This window comes from Strigops habroptila, chromosome 18 (assembly GCF_004027225.2).
Source record: "Strigops habroptila isolate Jane chromosome 18, bStrHab1.2.pri, whole genome shotgun sequence".
NCBI classification, from domain to species: domain Eukaryota; kingdom Metazoa; phylum Chordata; class Aves; order Psittaciformes; family Psittacidae; genus Strigops; species Strigops habroptila.
In genome coordinates, this window is record NC_044294.2 from 4,958,741 (window position 1) to 4,977,911 (window position 19,171).

At 53.4% G+C, this 19,171-nt stretch overlaps 1 protein-coding gene across 4 annotated transcripts; it reads right to left on the bottom strand.

Annotated features, from left to right (window-relative positions):
• Positions 1 to 2,064: 2,064 nt before the first annotated feature.
• On the bottom strand, positions 2,065 to 17,697 carry RAB44 (RAB44, member RAS oncogene family). 4 transcript variants are annotated; one of them, XM_030473402.1, is made up of 16 exons: positions 16,813 to 17,697; positions 15,416 to 15,715; positions 15,205 to 15,319; positions 14,768 to 14,939; positions 13,804 to 13,947; positions 13,379 to 13,469; positions 13,161 to 13,256; positions 12,685 to 12,872; positions 12,122 to 12,170; positions 11,702 to 11,796; positions 6,705 to 10,858; positions 6,140 to 6,221; positions 5,656 to 5,770; positions 4,780 to 4,881; positions 4,004 to 4,080; positions 2,065 to 3,556 (listed from the first exon to the last, which is right to left on the bottom strand). In XM_030473402.1, the coding sequence occupies exons 2-16, from the start codon at positions 15,611 to 15,613 to the stop codon at positions 3,469 to 3,471; spliced, it is 5,766 nt and encodes a 1,921-aa protein (XP_030329262.1). In that variant the 5' UTR covers positions 15,614 to 15,715; positions 16,813 to 17,697; the 3' UTR covers positions 2,065 to 3,468. The 4 variants fall into 4 exon arrangements, with proteins under 4 accessions (XP_030329262.1, XP_030329263.1, XP_030329260.1 ...); XM_030473403.1 differs by lacking the exon at positions 16,813 to 17,697 and having other exon boundaries at positions 6,705 to 7,250; positions 10,476 to 10,858; positions 15,416 to 15,840; XM_030473400.1 differs by lacking the exon at positions 16,813 to 17,697 and having other exon boundaries at positions 15,416 to 15,840.
• Between the last annotated feature and the right edge of the window lie 1,474 nt (positions 17,698 to 19,171).

A 19,171-nucleotide genomic window follows, 5' to 3' on the forward strand; every position in this document is an offset into this window, starting at 1 on the left:
AAAGGAGGATTGAGGGGGCTCAGCCTCACCCAGCTCTCAGATATGGGCTTTAGTCCTTAACTGCAATTAAATGCATTTTCAATCAGCAGTTGGTTGTGGCTGTGATGGGCTTTTCTGGTATCTCCCCGGACCCTTTACAGCCTTGTTTAAATTCTTGTCCTCAACAACTTCCTGCAGTGATGAATTCTGCAGTTTAATTAAACACTGTGAGAAAAAGTACTTCCTCTGATCAGGTTTGAACTTCCTGCCCTGTCAATCCCAGCACAGGAAGCAGGATGGTCTCCGCATCCTGATTTTCCTGCCTTTCGAGGGGAATGGGGTGAAACTCAGGGAGACACTGTTGGGTGAGACCAGAAAGCCAGTGGCTGGGACACTGGAAGCTTTGGCCGATGATTTGTTATCAAGAGGTCGTCTGGGTTCTTTGCTTTCAAAGTGGAAGCGTCAAAGTGAGACAGTGGCAAATGCCTGCTGGCCTTGGGCTGGTATCCGAGATCTTCTGCAATCTTGGCTTGGCTGGGGCAGCTCCTCTAATTCCTGTGGAGTGCCTCAAGGAATTACAAATGGCTCGAAGGGAAACAACCTGATTTTAAACCAGAATTCCTGTGGTCCGAACAAACATGCATTTCCCTCTTGCTATTAATATCTCAGCCCTTGATCTTCCTCCAACCACTCATGCGTGCGTTTAACAGCTTGCAAAGGAGCGGTCCATTGGATTCTGGAGTGGGAATGTTTACTGGGATTGTGAATTATTAAAGGTGAAAGATGCTTTCAAATGCAGTGCCCTGAACATATTTTCCAACATGCTTTATTGCCTTGCTGGCATTTCTCTCAACCTGGCAATGAAAAATCCATTTCCAAGTTTGGAGGGGAGGTTTGGAGTGGAGTAGCACTTGTTTTATGCTTTGGGCACAAATTCAACCTGTAATTTCTCGCGGAATTAGACAGATGTTTCTTTCTGTCTGCTTTTCTGGGAAGCCTTTTGTTTTGCAGATCTCTCTTCTGGGCCCTGTCCAAGCTCCTTGGTCTTTCTTTGCAGCAGCAATGTTGCAGTTCGAAGGTGTTGCTGCATTTGCTGCCATCTAATGGGAGAATTAGGTTGAGACAGGGGAGATTGAGATGAGATTTTAGGCAGAAGTTCTTCCCTGTAACCGTGCTGAGGCGCTGGCACAGGGTGCCCAGAGAAGCTGTGGCTGCCCCGTCCCTGGCAGTGTTCAAGGCCAGGTTGGATGGGGCTTGGAGCAACCTGCTCTAGTGGAAGGTGTCCCTGCCCGTGGCAGTGGGTTGGAACTGGATGAGCTTTAAGGTCCCTTCCAACACAAACCAGTCTAGGATTCTATGAATTCAGCCTTGGCAAAGTGTGCTTGGAGTTACATTATTTAAAGACAAACCAGCAAAGCAGAAATAGTGAAGATGGGCCCTAACAACAGTAAGAAAAAAAAGCCAGTAAGATACCCCAAATACTGAAGCCAGGCACAGATCTGAACTGAGCAACATAAACTCTTCTTGAGGAGCTATGGTCTTCAGGCTGCTCTCACTGCTCCATCAGTAAAAAATCCCTATAATGAAATATGGTAAAGACTGATATGGAATGGGGGTATAAATATATTGCATTAAGAAAAGAAAGTCTTGTAACAACAGACCCAAGGGAGGATGGCTTTTGGCAGGGGCAGCTGGGGAAAGACATTTAGGGGATGGGATGGAAGCTTCAGTAGCACAGAGGTAACACTGAGATGGGGCAAGCAGAGGAGATAACACATCTAAAAAAACCTCATAAATTCCTGCATCACTGCAGAGTTGTACACTACTTGGTGAAGCTCATAACCCCGGTCCTTCCAAGCATGAGCTTGGTCCATCTCCATCTAGAAATCAATGTTGTTTCCACTGAGCACTTTTGGGTATCACATCGAGCTGGCCCACTTTGAAGAGGTAATTCTGTGAGCAGCAGAACCAAGAAGGTCTGCTCCCACCTGGCTCTGTGCCCTGCAGCTCTCTCCCATGGAGATTTTGTCTCGATAAAGACTAAACTTAAACTGCAATTTTTCCATCAATGGGGCTATTAATTAGTCTCAGTTACTCAGGCCTTTATTCAGACAAGTCACAACATCTCAGAGCTTTGCAATTGCTCCCCACCAGGGACTTATAAAACCAGCTCCAAAACTGTTTGAAACACGGAAAGAGAAAACAGGTATAAATACACGGGCAGCAGGAGCTCTTAAGCCTTGTTTCCTGGGAAAGCTGAGCTATAACAGAGTCAGAAACATATAGAATGATATTCTTTTCTTTAACATATAGTGTTATTAGGAAACCAACTCTTGTTGTCACTGTATTGTTATAAAGCAGAAACTGGCTGCTATTCTGCTTTGCCATAATATAAATAATAATGGCAACAAAAGGCAAACCCATCTGAGCAGAACTATTTCTCCCAAATCTGCATGTAAGCACAGTCTCTAAATACCTCTCCTTGCTGGAGGACAAGGCAACGCATGTAACATAGAAAAACACTAAAATATAACAATTGTAATTTTATTTATTTAGTCTGTATGTCTTTCTCTGCAAAAATATAGTTCGCTGTATCAAGCTGTAGAAAGAAAAATAATCAAAACCCCCTTGAAATGTGCTTGTTTAGGCTTTTCAAACTGTTTTTTCACACCAATTCAGTACTTCATACAGAAGCCACCTCAGCGCAGAGGGGCAGGGTGCAGCAGCTTGCTCTGCCCTCCCCACCCTGAGATCTGCAATAGTGCAAAAATCTGCTCTAGGGGCAATGCAATGAAAAGAGCTCCTGCAAGCATTTACCTGCTCATACATCCCACCACCCCAACGCTCTTTCTATTATCCTGGATGTGTTCTTGGAGGTTTTACATTTGTTTTGAGCAGTTTGTAGCAGTCTTCTGTCAAGACCCATTACTGTTCACTGGCACAATAAACCGGGAAAGAGAAAAACTAACTTTACCTTGCCTAACTGCAGGCTTACAAGTGCCTTTAGGATATATTGCATATTTCATTGTTCTAGATTGCAAAGCCAGAGCAAAAGTCACCACCACACAGCAGCACCGACAGCCCTAAACCCCCTGCTTTGCACACCAGCCTTTGGTGACTCCTGGTAGTCATGTCTTTCATCCCAAGACTTGGTTTTGCTCCCTGCTGCTTCCAATATCATTCCAGCATCTTGGATCCAGCTAATTTCCTATACTGCCTGTTTCCATAGCCCATTTTTTGTCTCCAAAAGAAAGTGATAAAGTTTCCCAACAAGTATTTAGGAGGGCTCGTGTCCTCTGGGATGGTGGCAGGAGATGAGCAGGGAAGGGGCTGGGTGACAGCCTCTCCCCCACAGCGACTTTTGCTTTCAGCATCCGAGGCAGATCAGGCCAGGCAGACACACAGGGAGCAGAGATGGTGTCTGAAGGCTATTTTTATGCTTTTCTGTCTGTCACCGCAGTTTCAGACCAGAGTGGGGGGATCTCTCCATCACCAGCAGCAGCCCTTTTTCTTCTGGGGTAGCTTTGGTACCTCTTCTGCCTTATTTTTCAGTTTATCCTCATTAACTTTGAGCAACCTGGGAGAAAAGGAAGCAAATTAGCCAAGTATTTCCCCCATATTTTGTGTTTCTGTGCTCTTTGTCTTGACAAGAATTGTCAAGGGGGGGTCAGCACAAACAAAAGGAGTTAGAAGCCTTCCAGCTCAGCATGATATGAGAACCATGGACTCTGCTAAAAATGCCACCCTAAATGAAGTCACAGACAGAATTAATGTCTGTCAACCTAGAGAGAAATCAGCAGCATCCTGAAAAGGATTTTATTAATCTTCTTATTAATTCAGGACACATCTTACAGCACTTATCTCCAGCTCATCCCAGCCATGCACATGCTGTTCTGAATTTTCCCTGATATTTGGGCACATGGAGTCTCCGGGGACACTAACACACCAGCATTTGGAGTTAAAAAAGTAGCGAGGGAGCCCATTAAATTCAGGAGAGCTGGCAAAATCCAAGCACACACCTCACCTGATCAAGCTGACCATGGACTCGGAGACATTGTGGCCCGAGGCAGCACTGCATTCGTAAAACATGAGCTGATGCTCCTGGAAGACACAGAGCCCACATAGAAATGTAATATTCTTGCACTGGAATAGCTTAATATGGGAGTAAATGAGTAAATAGCCACAGGATAGTCACAGTCAAGAGGAAACAGGAGGGACTCAAGGAAACAAATGACTTGGTAACTTATTTACAGGAATATGAGGGTGAAATCCATCTTTTCTGATAGCTACAACACCAACTTTTAATACCAAGGCAGACAGAATTTGATGTGATGCCCTCTGGTTAGTGGAGCAAGTATGGAGATGTAACTGAATGTTCCCAGGTCTTTTGTGCCTGCCAGTGACTGGTTTGGGAAAAAGAAGCATCTATCCCTTGTCCTACTGTCTTCATTTGTGAAATCTGCAAATTCTCCCCTGTGAGGGTGCTGAGGCGCTGGCACAGGGTGCCCAGAGAAGCTGCGGCTGCCCCATCCCTGGCAGCTGAAAATGTTTTGATTTATAGATCCAGCTCCATAAGTGGTTTTACTGGGGTGGTGCCGAGTCAAAACTAAGATGGCAAGAGGAAAGCAAGGCAGGTAAGGGTGGAAGATGGGTTCAGAGATCGCTTTGATGATCACCGATGCATGACAGGTAAATTAAGGACTTTCACCTTTCTCTGGGTCCTCAGGCTAGTGGAATCCATCCTTAGCTGTCCTTGCCTAGCCTGGGTGGACACACGCTTTAGCAGGGCCATGTACCTACCTTGGCCAGGCGTTCCCCCTGCTCTGTAGGGACCTGTCTCTCTGCAGCACAGTCAGTTTTGTTCCCAAGAAGCAGAATAGTCACTCTGTCTTCTGCTCCTTCCTGGGCAATTAAAGAGGGGAGGATCAGGAGCACATCGCAACCTCCCTCGAATCACAGCTGGCCACACTGTCTAGACACATCCTGGAGCACTGTGAATGGTGCCCACAGATTTGAGCCGACACTAAAACCTTAAATTCTTAAATGAGTTTAACAGCATTTAAGAAAGGGATTTTGGTTTTGCCCTTAAATCATCTTTCCTGATCTATTAAAGGGCAGAGCATTGGATGAGTTCCTCTTATAGTGAGTTCACTTTGTGTTCAACTTCAGGAACCCTCCAGAGATGCTCTGGCTGGGATTTACAGGTGCTGAGCAAGGTGACATCCTGTTTTGTTCCAGCATTTTTAAACACTGATTTTGTGCTTGACTGGATATCTCTGACAAGAAGTTTTTAATAAGAAATGAGTTACCTCCCGTTTCCGAAGACATCAAAGGGGACTATTCCTGATTTATAAGTGTTATCAAAACCACTTTCAATCCTCTGCAGTGGTTTTGAATTGTAAAAAATTTGATCATTGTCATCATGATGCTATTAACAAATTACCCCAGGAAACAAATGTGGAAAATGTGAAATTGTCACTATGTGAACTTAAATCCTTCAAGAAAAACTATTTTCTAACCAAAAGCAAAGCAGAATGCCCTTTACAAAGGGTTTGGTCACCCCAGGATGTCCATCCCTAACTGGTGGCAGAGATCAAGGGGAGAAAACACTGATCTCAAAGTCACGTCCAGTTCCAAGACCTTGGGGACAGGACGAGATTTTCCTGCTTCACCCACCTGGATACAGCTCAGCCAGTACTGCACGTCCAGGAAGGAATACTCTGATGTGATATCGTACATCAGCACAACCCCATCCGCCTTCCGGAAGAACTGCTTGGTGATGCTGTGGTACCTGCATGCATTTAAAATGGTCATTGATATGGTCTGAGGAGGTTTTCCCTAGGAGAAATATGGAATCCCAGTGGGAAAGCTGGGAATGCATGTGTATAAAAAAGGCAAACCCAGATTTTGTTCCTGTGCTGGTCACAGAGGCCGTACAAGCAGCCTGATGTTTATTTTTATCTTAATTACTTCCTTTATTACACTCTATCAGACCATATGTATACATATATGTATGTATATGTGTGTACATACTGTACAGAGTCTCTCCTTAAACAACCCTTCTTTGCTTAGCAAAGCCAAGAGCATCCATATCCACCAAACTACCAGAATTAAGGAACACCAGAGGTTGTTCTCCATAAGCAGACAGCTCAGCACTCACCTTTCTTGACCAGCTGAATCCCACAGGCGGAGAGCAAAGCGCTTGTTGTCCACGACGAAGTTTTTCACCTGATAATCCAGTCCTAGGAGACACAAGAAGAGATATCTCCGTACTATAAAGTTCATCCCTGAGACAGGGAATGGATGGAGAAGGCACATGGTGCAGGTATGACCTGAGGTTGCAGCACAAGGGGGTTGATCTCAAGTGAACCTCTGGCTTTTAGATCTTTAATGGCTGGGGTTTGGGGAAGGTCTCTGATCTCATGATGAATAAAACCAGGTTGGTTAAGAGAGGAGAATAGAGCTGAAAGGCAAAGCAGAGAGAAAAGCACTAGGGACATTGGCATTGATGCCCTAGAGAGAGCAACAAGGACCAGCATCGCCTGCTCCAGAGCATCCAGGCATGTTAAGTCAGTGGTCCTATCTGGTCCTTGGTGACAGGTTGTGTAGCACACTTGATGTGAGCTGTAACATGCCTATAATGATCACCAGGGGCTTGTGGGGTGAAGGAAAGGGAATTGCAATGGATGCAGAGCTGTGCTGGAGCGAAGCTGGAGGAGACCTACCTACAGTGGCAGTGAGGTGCGGGTTGAAGGTGTCGGCATGCAGCCGGTACAGGAACGATGTTTTGCCCACATGGGAGTCCCCAACGAACAGCACATTGTAGAGGTGGTCTGGGTCCAGGGAGGCTTTAGAAGAACCCCTTGGGACAGCTCCTGCCCCACCTGCAGTGATAGTCCTTGGCTCTCCCGGAATTGGCTCCCCTTCCTGGCTCATTTTCCTTCCAACCTCTTGCTGCTTCTTCCATTGACCAACTTCGAGGTCTTTGCTTTGTTCTCCCAAGAGCTGCTTTTGAGGCTGCATGCTGGCTGCATCCCCCAGTGAGCTGCCTCCAAGGACCATCCCCAATGGATCGTTCCCAGCATCTTCCTCCTGTAGGACCCTTGTATGAAGGAGTGATGCTGGTGCCACCTCTTGCTTTGGAAGCTCAGCAGGTCCAGCAGCTACCTTCTCTGTTTCCATCACGTGTTGTGGCTTCTCTGCCTGTGCTGAGACCTGCTCCTGGAGCTCGCTTTGGGCTGCCTGTCCTGAAGCACCTAACCGCCGCACATCTGGAACGAGAACATCCTCCTGCATCATTGCTTCCAGCTTTAGTGTGCTGATCTGCAATGGCACCTCGGAGACTAGGGAGCCTGGTGCAGATGCACCATCATCATCATGGTCCTGCTTTAGTCCTAGACCCTGACTTTCCATTAAACTCCTCTCCCCTGCCTCCAGCCTCTCTCCCTGCCCCACTTCCAGACCTTGAGCTCCATCCAGACGCCTCCCTTCTGCAGCAGCCCTCTCTCCCTGTGGTAATTCCAGTGTCTGGGTATACCCCAGGATCTGCCCATCAGGACCAGTGGGTGCTCCCAGCTTTGCTTCCACACCAGGAGCCTTGGGAGCAGCGGCACACTCAGGATGTGAAGTGGCCTCAGCTGGGGGGGACAGATGAGCACCAGCTGCTCCCTTGCACCCTTTTGCGGTGTGAGCTGCATCTGAGCCGGGAGTGTGGCTCTGCTGCCCTTCCCGCATCGCAGCTGCACCCACATTTCCCTCTGCGCTCCCTCCTGAGCTTGACCTGAGCTCCTCTGGCTCTGTTGGTGGCTGCACGCTTGCATGAGTGCTCTGAGCCTCCAGCGTGTCCAGGATTACAGCCTCTGCGTGGGGCTGCACACCTGCACCAGTCCCCTCTCCCTGCCTCACCCCATGTGGGTGAAACACAGGTTCCTGTGCCAGCCCACTCTCACCCTGCTCTTGTGCACCATCCTCATCCTCCTCTAGGTGATGTAGGACTGCATGGTCCCCCTCTTCCTGGGGCGTTTCTGGGCTGGGACCCCCATGCAGCTCCATGTCTGCCCAGTCCTCTGCCTCCATTTCCACTAACTCTGCTTTATCGACCTGATCCAGGGTTTGCACATTTGGCACATCTGGAACCACGCTCCCTCCACGCTCTCTCCCTGGGGAGCTGACCTCAGTCAAGAGCTGCAGATCTCCTTCAGTGTTCCCTCCTGGGGTCACTTTGGCCTCATCCATCTCTGCAAGCATCTGCACACTTGCACCAGTGCTCTGGTCCTCCAGCCTGTCCAGTCTTTCAGCCTCCACCCGTGGCTGCACGCCTGCAGCAGCCCCCTCTCCCTGCCTGATGGCCACTCCGTGGGAGGGAAGCACAGGCTCGTGTGACAGCCCACACTCACCCTGCCCTTCTTCCCCATCCTCATCCTTCTCCACAAGTTGCAAGGCTGCATGGTGTTCCCCTCCCTGGAGGGTTTCAAGTTTGGGGCCCTCATGCAGCTCTATGTTTGCTGTGGAATCCTCTGCCTCCATTTCCACTAACTCTGCTTTATTGACCTGATCCAGAGGTTGCGCATCTGGATCGGCATTCCCTCCCTGCTCTGTATCCAGGGAGCTGACCTCACTCAGGAGCTGCAGATCTGCCTCTGCGCTCCCTCCTGGGGTCAATTTGAGTTTCTTCATCTCTGCAAGTGCCTGCACATTTGCACCAATGTTCTGGTCCTCCAGCCTGTCCAGGCTTTCAACCTCCTCCCGTGGCTTCAGGCCTGCAGCAGCCACCTCTCCCTGCCCAAATCCTGCTCCCTGCGGATCAAGCACAGGCTCCTGTGGCAGCCCATGTTCATCCTGCTCCTGTGCACCATCCTCATCCTCCTCCTTGAGCTGAGCAGCTGTTCCACCCTCTGCTCCCCATGGAGCTTCTAGGCTGAGACCCCCACGCAGCTCCATGTCTACCCAGTTCTCTGCCTCCAATGCCACTAACTCTGCTTTATCCACCTGATCCAGGGGTTGCACATCTGGAGCCACGCTCCCTCTCTGCTCTGTATCCAGTGAGCTGATCTCACTCAGGAGCTGCAGATCTCCCTCAGTGTTCCTGCCTGGGGTCACTTTGACCTCATCCATCTCTGCAAGCACCTTCACACTTGCATCAGTGCTCTGGTCCTCCAGCCTGTCCAGGCTTTCAGCCTCCTCTCGTGGCTGCATACCTGCACCAGCCCCCTTTCCCTGCCCAAATCCTGCTCCCTGTGGATCAAGCACAGGCTCCTGTGGCAGCTCACGCTCACCCTGCTCTTGTGCATCATCCTCATCCTCCTCCATGAGATGTACGACTGTGTGACCCTGCTCTCCCTGGGGTGTTTCTGGGCTGGAACCCCTATGTAGCTGCATATCTGCCCAAGCATCCTCTGCCTCCACCATTTCCAGTGCCTGAGCCTTAACTGGGAAGAGCCCACGCGGGGCTGGGCTCCCCATAGACATTTCTGCTGGGGAAGGACCCTCACTGTGCAGCACAGCAGCACCCATGTCCTCCCCCAGCCCTAACTCTGGTTGATCACCCTTCTCCAGTGGCTGCACATCTGGAGCCATGCTCCCTCCCTGTTCTGTCCCCGAGGAGCCAACCTCAACCCATGGCTGCAGAGCTGCCTCCACCTCTGCCAGCAGCTGCATGTTGGCTTCGCTGCTCTGGGCCTCCAGCGGTGGCACATCTGCTCCTGCTCCTCCTTCCTGCACATCATCAGGTGGCAGCACCACTGGTAGTGCCACTTCTGCACCAACATTCTTGTCCTGCTCTGCATCTTCCCTTGCAGATTCACCCTGTGTTACTTCCACCTCCCTTTCCTCAATTCCAGCTCCATGCTGAGCTTGGGCTGGCAGCACCTCTGCATCCAAGGTCTCTCTCTGGAGCTTCACCTCTGCACTTACACGCTCTTCCTCCAGCATCCTGGGGCCAGGAGCCACAGTCACCTCGGGAAGGACACTGTCCCCCTGGGCTGCTCCTATTCGTGCCTCACCCTGGGATGGTTGCTCTGGCTCCTTGAGCTCTCCTGGATTTATTTCCAGTTCCTTGGAGAGCCCCAGTGGTGGGTGAGCCTCTTCTCCCAGCCCCGTGCCCAGGGGCTGAGCCACTGCTGTGTGAAGCTCCTCCATGCCAAGGCACTGTCCCACAACCAGACCTGCCTCCCCAGCCTCTGGTGACCCTAGACCTGCCTCCAGGTTTTCTCCCTGGCTTAATGCCACTTCCTCAGCTTCTCCCAGGAGCTGTGCCTTTTCCCAACTTGTTTTTTCCTGCATCCATCTTGCTCCCTCCACTTCCATCAGCGCTTGCTCTCCTGCCTCCATGTTCTCTCCCAGTGCTCCTTGTGGCTGCTCTGCCACCTTTAGCATCACCTCCTTCACACCACCACCCTTTCCTTGCAGGAATAACATCCTCTGTGCCTCCTCCAGGCTTTCTCCCTGCTCTGCCCCTGGCTCCTGAGCCCTGTGGTGCCCAGCTCCCATGGACGCACCAGCCTGTGTCACGTCTGGAGCTGCGCCTGGTCCTTCTTTCATGTCTCCTTCAAACAGCTTGTGACCAATATGACCAGAGAGGGTCTCCTGTAGCACCCTGGGGGTTGTTCCATGTGCTGTGGCTTCCTCCAGCCCCATATGGGGCTCAGCATCATCCTGGGGGTGATGTGCAGTGTTTGCTGCTGCAGGGGTTGTACCCGGTGCCTGTGGCTTCAGCTGTTTGCTCAGAGCTGCTATTGCATCATTCATCTCTCTTAGCAAAGAGCTCTGGTCAGAGAAGCGTTCCTCTTTCAGAGATTCTGGGAAGGGGTTCTCTTCCGCAGAGCTCGCTCCCCGCGGGGCTCCCAAAAGGCTTATTTCTGCTGGCAGCATTTCCCAAACCCTGGAAAGGACAGGAAATGGGGAGAGTCAGCCCAGTCCCAGCTCCCTGCCACCCTCCAGGGCCAGTACCAGGGGGTCTCTGCTCTGCCACCTTTCCCCATCCCTGTCCACACCCAGTTTTATTGACCCTCTGGGGGTACTGGAGGTTTGCACATGCAGTGATGGGAACAGGGAAAGGGGGATGCACACCCAGGGAGCCAAATCCAGACAGAGCAAGTGCCTGAGCCAAGGGAGTGATGCAGGGTGACAAGCTGGGGTAAGCTAGCTTGATGCTGCGAGGGCTGGAGCAGCTCTGCTCTGGAGCCAGGCTGAGAGAGCTGGGCTGGGGCAGCCTGGAGAAGAGAAGGCTCCTGAAGGGGAGACCTTAGAGCAGCTCCAGTGCCTAAAGGGGCTCCAGGAAACCTGGAGAGGGGCTTTGGACAAGGGCCTGTAGGGACAGGACAAGGGGAATGGCTTTAACCTACCAGAGGAGAGACTGAGATGGGCTCTGAGGCAGAAGCTCTTCCCTGTGAGGGTGCTGAGGCGCTGGCACAGGGTGCCCAGAGAAGCTGTGGCTGCCCCATCCCTGGCAGTGTTCAAGGCCAGGTTGGACACAGGGGCTTGGAGCAACCTGCTCTAGTGGAAGGTGTCCCTGCCCGTGGCAGGGGTTGGAACTGGATGAGCTTTAAAGTCCCTTCCAACACAAACCAGGCTGGGATTCTGTGAAGAGACCTGATCTCCAGATGGGTGGGTGGGAAAAGAACATTAAAAGGACTAAACATGGTGTTTTGCCTGGGGAGGGAGGACGACTTGCAGACCTTGGGGGCACAAGCTGAAGCAGCAGGTGTTACCCAGGACCCCTTACACTTGATGGGTGCTCTTGGCTTTGGGCTCTCTACTCTGGGACCCCCTCCTGACCCGCATCTCGGAGTGGTACTTCTCGCTCTTCTCCAGGCTTATCTGCAGTAAACAAGGTGGGAAAAAGAGAGAGGAAAGTGCTTGGTGAGGGAGTACATTCACCTGAAATGATGCCAAGCTCTTCAGCAGGTACCTGGATATACCCACAAGAAAACTTGGGGGTGCTTCTACCCCCGTCCCTTCCCACACATCTCTATCGCACCATATTGACCCAGTGAGAAAGCCTTTACAGGAGGCACTGCCCCTGCTGCAGAAGCACTCTGTGCTCTTGGGCTTCCCAATGGTCCCAAACCAAACAGCACAATGCTCTGGAGCATGGACACCTCATCCCATCCCCACTGAAGACCCCAAATCCCAACTGAAGTACCTGTGGGGACACTGGTGTCTCTCTGGGCAGCTCTGCCACTGCTCTGCCCCTGCAAACACAGAGCACGGGTCAAAATCGCAGTCGTATCCTCTTCACCACATCCACCCCTGCCCCAGGCTGTCCCCAGCCTCACAAAAGTAGTGATGGGCTGGAGCAGGACAGCAAACCCATGATCGGTCCTGGTTGGATCCTTCTGTGTAAGGACCCCATCTCTGCTGGCACTGCCCTCAAAGAGACATGGTGCTGATAGTCCTGGCTTTTTCACTGATGCTTTTCACACCAAGCCATGATTAAGTGTTCACAAACCATGTAGCCGAGGCCCTCAGTGCAACAGGTTAGTGGTGGCCTTGGCAGTGCTGGAGAACGGATGGACTTGATGATCGTAAAGGTCTTTTCCAACCTGGGTGATTCTATGATACCATGATTCTAATCTGCCCTGTGGAGACCACTGAAGCTCCTTGATGCCCATCTGACCCATCAAACTCTTTTCCCATCCAGTACAACAACAGCCAGGAGGAAACCACCTATGTGCAGAGGGATATGACGGTCACTCAGCCACTCACATGGGCTCCTCCATGTGTTCCCAGGCCACCGCAGCCCTCACTGCCTGCAGGCGCCCGTGGGTCTGCTGGAGCTGCTGGTGGAGGTGCTGAAGGTGCTGCTCCAGCACCCGGTTGCTCTCCTTCAGCTGCTGGTTTTCGGTGTTGGCAGCTTCCTGCATGCTGCGGAGGCTGTGGCACCGTGTCTCCAGCTGTGGGATGGCAACAAGGACAATGACACCCTGCCAGGATCCCCATGATGGATACCCAGCTCCTCTAGACATGGGGCTGGCGGGGAGAGAACCCAACTTGGGTCCTTTAGGGATGGAGGGGAGCGTGGGGATAGGGGTGGCAAAAGTGGTGGTGGAGGTTCTATGTGACAACCTGCATCAGGAGCTGGTGGGGGCAGACTGGGCTCATCTCTATAGCACAGTGCTGCTACAGCCCAGCCCAGAGACCCCGTATGCATGAAGGGGGACCAGGAGCTGGGGTCAGCTCACCTCTGTCTGTGCTCTGACCAAGCGCTGCACCTCCTTCTCGCTGGCATCCAGCATTTGTTGGAGCTCCACAGCATGCTGGTGGCTCCGGGCCATGCTCTGGGATGGCAACAAGGACATTAGCACCCACTGACCTGCCTGGGAGCTGCCAAAGAGGGTCTGGGGGTGCTGGGTCCCTCCTGGGGTGGGCAGTGAGGGGAGAGGAGCAGCCAGTGACCCACCTCCTGCTCCAGCCACTGCTGCTCCTGCTGGATCCGCTGCTCCAGAGCCCCGCAGAGCTGCTGCACCTCCTTGTCATGCTCGGCCACACGCCTGCCAGAGACAGCGAGGCCAAGGGGTGGGTGATCAGACCCTGCTGCAGTGGGTGCAGGACCCTGGGACCCCACATTACCCACAGGCTGCAGCAGGGTTTGCCTGGACGGGTTCTCCCAGCAAGGATGTGTCCAGCAGTCTGATTCCAGCACTTTTCCCATCCCATGTGTGACTGTAGAGGGAGCTCGACCCCAAACGTCAGCTCCCAGTGAAACCTCTGCTCCAGCCACTGATGGATGTGCTGGGAACACCCAGGTTTCTCCCTCCTTGTGTGGCCCTATCCCTGGCCCCATCCCTCCCGTCCCACCCTCTCTGCTGCCCTGGGCTGACTCACTTGCTCAGGGTCTCCTCCAAAGCCTCCTTCTTGTTCCTCACTTCCTGGATGCGGTGCCTCATCTTGGCCACAAAGTCCTCCAGGTTGCCCAGGAGCTGGGGTTCATCCTGCCGGAGCTTCACCCAGAGCTTCCAGATCTCCTCTCTGCAGGGAGAAGGGTGTTGTGTGGTGAGCATCCCCCCAAAGCCCCCCCAAGCCAGGCCAGCTATGGGGTTCTGGGTCATCATGGGGGCTACTGGGTCCCCCTATACTGAGCACTGGTGAGGCCACACCTCGAATCCTGTGTCAGTTCTGGGCCCGTCACTGCAAGAGAGACATTGAGGTGCTGGAGCGGGGCCAGAGAAGGGCACCGGAGCTGGTGCAGGGCCTGGAGCACAAGTGTGATGAGGAACGGCTGAGGGATCTGGGGGGGTTTAGTCTGGAGAAGAGAAGGCTCAGGGGGGACCTTCTCGCTCTCTGCAACTGCCTGACAGGAGGATGGAGCCAGGAGGGGGCTGGTCTCTGCTCCCAAGGAACAAGGGATGGGACAAGAGGAAACGGCCTCAAGCTGCACCAGGGGAGGTTTAGATGGAGATGAGGAACAATTCCTTCCCCAAAGGGTGCTCAGGCATTGGAACAGGCTGCCCAGGGCAGTGCTGGAGTCACCGTCCCTGCAAGTGTTCACACCCCGTGTAGCCGAGGCCTCAGTGCCATGGGTTAGTGGTGGCCTTGGCAGTGCTGGGGAACGGTTGGACTGGATGAGCTTAAAGATCTTTCCCAACCTGGTCCATTCTATGGTTTAGCTCACACTGTTAAGGATGTGTGGTCCTGGGGGACAGATGAGCACTGGGGTGACCATGATCCTGTGCTGGGGCCAAAGGCAGCTCCAAGCCATTTCTGGGCTCACTCCCTCACTCATGCCCAAGCCTTTCCCTGTCTAGCCCATCCTGCAGGACACCCATGGGTGCTAAACAGGGCAGCTTACTCCTCGGAGATGTTGTCCGTGCCCAACTGGTCCATAAAGGCAGCGAACTGCCTCCGCTCCTCACTATCCACCTCCTCCAGCGCCGGGCTGGGAAGGACCAAGCGGACCCTCCGGGATGCTGTTTTCCGCCGGCGATGGCCCCTGGCAGCTTCCTGGGAGCTCAGGAACTGCCCTGTCAACAGATACCCCAAACCCTCAGTGCCAGGCTGGGGCAACTGCAAAGCCCAAACCCCAACACTTCCCACCCCGTGGCTTCAATCAAGCCATTTCAGCACAATAGGAGCTCTCACCAGGGGAGCCATGGGATGAGACCTGGACATGGGGACAACTTCTGGGCCATCCTCTGCCACCCAGCAAGGGCAATGTTTCAGATATCCCCTGGGAAAGCACCAGGCCCATGTCCAGGATCAGGTTGGAGGTGTTGTGCCAGCACTTACAGAGTCCAAAAGTGAATTCCTCAGTTCTCAACCGCCCGGTGCCGGCAGCATCTAGCCCATCGAAGACAAGCTCCAGCTCCTCTGTGCTGCATGGGAGATCTTCCTCCTGCAATTTCTAAGAACAAAGCAAATCAGGGGGAAAACCCTCCCATCACCCATTCTCCACCCACCCCAGCAGCATCTGACCCAAGGAGATGTCCCCATCCCTCACCTGTATGTCCGAGCGGGTGACGAACCCCGCCTGGTCCTTGTCCTGCTCCCTGAGGAAGTCCTGCACCCTCTGCACTATTTCGGCTGCCCATGGTGGCTCCTTGTCGGGGCTGGGGGCTGCTGCTGGTGCCTCACTGAAGCCCTTGCGCCGGCTGGAGCCCAAGCGCCTGCTCTTTGTGCCCGCCCGGCGCTCAGCCATGGGCCCCTGTTGGTCCTGTCCAGGGGAAACTGATGGTTGTTGACCCTTGGCCAGCTCCTCCTTGCTGGAGACCTTGGCGGGAGACGGTGGAGTGGGATTGAACTGGAAATGCATTTTGGCTGGTGTAAAGGGCCCCTGGGTTTGGCAATAGGAAGAGCAGCACAGCGCAGACGAAGCCTCGACTAGCAGTGAGCAACGGCTTCGAGCCCAGCACCCACTGGGTGAGCACGTCCTCCTGCCACCATCCATCCTACATGTCCCATGCTCTGCCTGGCTATGGAGGGTGCGCAGGGCACCGTGGCTCAGGGGCTACCCAGGAGGTGACACAGCCAGGAGGTGACACCAGCAAAGGAGCAGCCAAGGCGATGCTGGGCAGAAGGTGCTGGTCCCAGCTGCCTTCTCAGAGCTCAGCAGCAGCTTTTGATAGTCCTCCCCCAGCTTTCACAGCCGTGAGTCACCTCGAGAGCTGTGTGAGAGCTGGGGAGGGTTTCATGATGCCCGAGTGCTCATCCCAGGTCTGAGGTCAGGACACCCCTGTTCTGCTCTCCCCATGCCGGGTCATGGCAGCATCACCAACAGCCGCTGGTCCATGCCCATGAGAGGTTGTTCTCTGCATGGCAAAGCCAAAACCCAACGGAAGGAGCCCACAGCCATGGAGAACTGTGGTGCAGAGCGGGGCCATGCTGCAGCCCCACTTTCCGCTCCCAGTTGGAGAGACCCCCAGCTGCTCCAGCCCTGTGCTAAATCCCAGCCTGCCTTGGAAACACAGGAATAGGCCCCCAAAACATCCCCTTAAATCAAGAGGGCTTTGTGGAACTGCTGGAGTCCCGCAAGATACCTGGTGGGGGGAAGACACCATGTGCCTTTATGGTGGTCCCAGCCTCTAAGACAGCAGAAATGGGAGCTCTGGGGGGCACTGGTGTTGTTTAAGTCATGAGGAAGCCCCCAGTTACCTACTCCAACCCGGCACAGCCACAGCAGTGGTACAGAACAAGCAGGGGGCTGGGATGGGAACCATGCACCCCCCAGCCCATGGCATCACCGACTCCCTGCACTGCTCCCAGCCATCAGAAAAGGCCCGTCAGCCACAAGCCCCACACAGGCAGCAAGAAGCAGCCTCCCCCGCTCCAGCTCACCAACAGCAAGAAAACCCTTTCCTTTCCTTGCTTTTCTAGTTCTCGAGGTGCTGCAAATCTCACCTTTCCCTCTGGCCGAGAGGGAAGCTCAGTTTCGGGGTGCCCGGGGCAGTGAGGTGCTTGGGGCCGCGGGGATGCTGCTCCTGTGCTCACTTGCTCTTACTCAAGGCACTTTCCGCTCTGGGTTACACTCAACTGCCGGTGCTCACACGTTTCCTGTTTGCTGCGTTGCAAGCGGGGTGCAGGAAGGGTCCATCCAGAGGGTCACCAGTCCCCCAAACCTTCAGGATCCCAAAGAAGCTCTGCAAAGGCACCATCGGCATCACTGGGAATCGCAGCAGACATCCCCATCTTTTCCTTTCTTGCAATGGTCTGGAAGGTGTCTGGGGCAGGGGAAAAGCAGCAGAGAAATAGCAAGTGGTATTTTAAGAGGCGAAATAACCCGAACTACAAGGCTCTCTATAACCCACATATATAACATCCTACCTACAGGACAAACCTGCACACACCACAACCCACAGAGGCGCTTCAGCTGCAGGGTTTGGAGCTCATCCCACTGCTCTGCTCACACTAGTGGGTTTTCTGAGGCTCCTGTTGGAATTATTAACTCAGCTTTAAAGCCAGCACTGAACCCACTGACTGCCCATGGCTTGCACCCACTCTGCTTTGCAAGGGGACAGGGGAGTTAGGTGGGGTATGAGCATTTTTGCTACCCTTTAACTGCAAAATGGGAAAAAGATCCCAACAAGCAGAAATCTAACCATTAACTTTAGGTTATAACTAGAACTAACCCCCAAGCTCCCAGCACAGGGCTGAGCTCCCAGGGCAGGAGGTGCCTGTCTCTCCTCATCTAAACTGGTTCAATCCCTTGCTGGGAACCGGCTGCACCAGTGCCCTGCCCCATCGCACCCACAGCCACAGCCCAGCCCTGCTCTGGTGCTCTTCCACCTGAGGAAGCAGCTCAGGTGCTGCTGCTCCTCCTGGCCCTTTGTAGGTCAATGGAGGGCTCAGCTGCTGCTTCTCCCCTCTCTGGACAAAGCTGGTGGTGGTTGCCCCAGGCTGAAGGAGCCCTGTGGTTAGGCTGGGCTGCCCAGCTTGTCACCAAGCTCTTTGCTGCTGCATGGAGAAGGCTGGGCTTTGGCTTTGCTTTCCCTGAGGATGTTTTTGGGGGGAAACGCTAAAAATCCCTGGGAGAACTCACTGACCCATGACTGCAGCACCTCACTTCCAGCTGCAGAGCCCCACTGACAGCCTGTGCTGGGGTAAGCACCAGCCATGGGAGGGTATGATCCAGCTCTGCAGTGCCAAGAGCCCTTTCCAGCCCCAAGGAGAAATCAGGCAGGTCTTGGTATTGAATACAGTGGGGAAAGGAGAAGAACCTGACCTTCCTCCCAGCCCCACCGTGGGAACCCCAGCATCCTTGCTGCATGCAGAGGCTGGAACGGGAGAGCAGCAAAACACAACCTGGAAGTGCAAGCTCTCCATCCACTGCTCAGCTGCGGGAAGCCCACCACCACTTTGTGTCTCCAAAGCTGGGCACACACACACACTCCTCCCCATTGGGAAAGGCTGTGCAGGGCTGGGGTCTCCCATGGGGGTGCAAAACCCAAGCCTAGGTGCCAAGCTCCCTCTTGCACAGGAGAGCCAGGCCTGGGCTGTCCTCAGAGCCCCACACACAGGGACAAAGGGGTATTTGCTGATTTATTTGTCACTTCCTCCATCGCCACTGCTCTGACAGACAGGAGGTGACAGCAGAGGGGGCTGGAAGGGCTGACGTAAGAGGAAAAGATTAAAAGGGCTAAATCTGGAGAGCTTGACTCAGCAGCAGCTAAAAGGCTGCGTGATCGTGCTCTGCGAGCATCTCAAGGGGCATTGGCATGTGTGAGGTCACCCAACACGATTGGGCACAGGCTTGAGGGATCCTCAGTTGAACAATGTCACAAGGTTGTTACCATCAAACCTTTGTTTTCTTCTGGAACCTCTGAAAATGAGGGCATTTATGGGGCTGGAGCATCTCCCATATGAAGACAGGCTGAGAACATTGGGGCTGTTCAGCCTGGAGAAGAGAAGCTGCTGGAGACCTCAGTCTGAAGGGGGCTACAAGGATGTTGGAGCTTCATCAGGGACTGTAGCAATAGGACAAGGGGTGATGAGTTCAAACTGAAACAGGGGAAGTTCAGGTTGGAGATAAGGCAGAAGCTCTTCCCTATAAGGGTGCTGAGGCGCTGGCACAGGGTGCCCGCCCAGAGAAGCTGTGGCTGCCCCATCCCTGGCAGCATTCAAGGCCAGGCTGGACACAGGGGCTTGGAGCAACCTGCTCTAGTGGAAGGTGTCCCCGCCCCTGGCAAGGGGTTGGGACTGAATGAACTTTAAGATTCCTTCAACCCAAACCTTCCTATGATTTCTCACATTAACACTAACT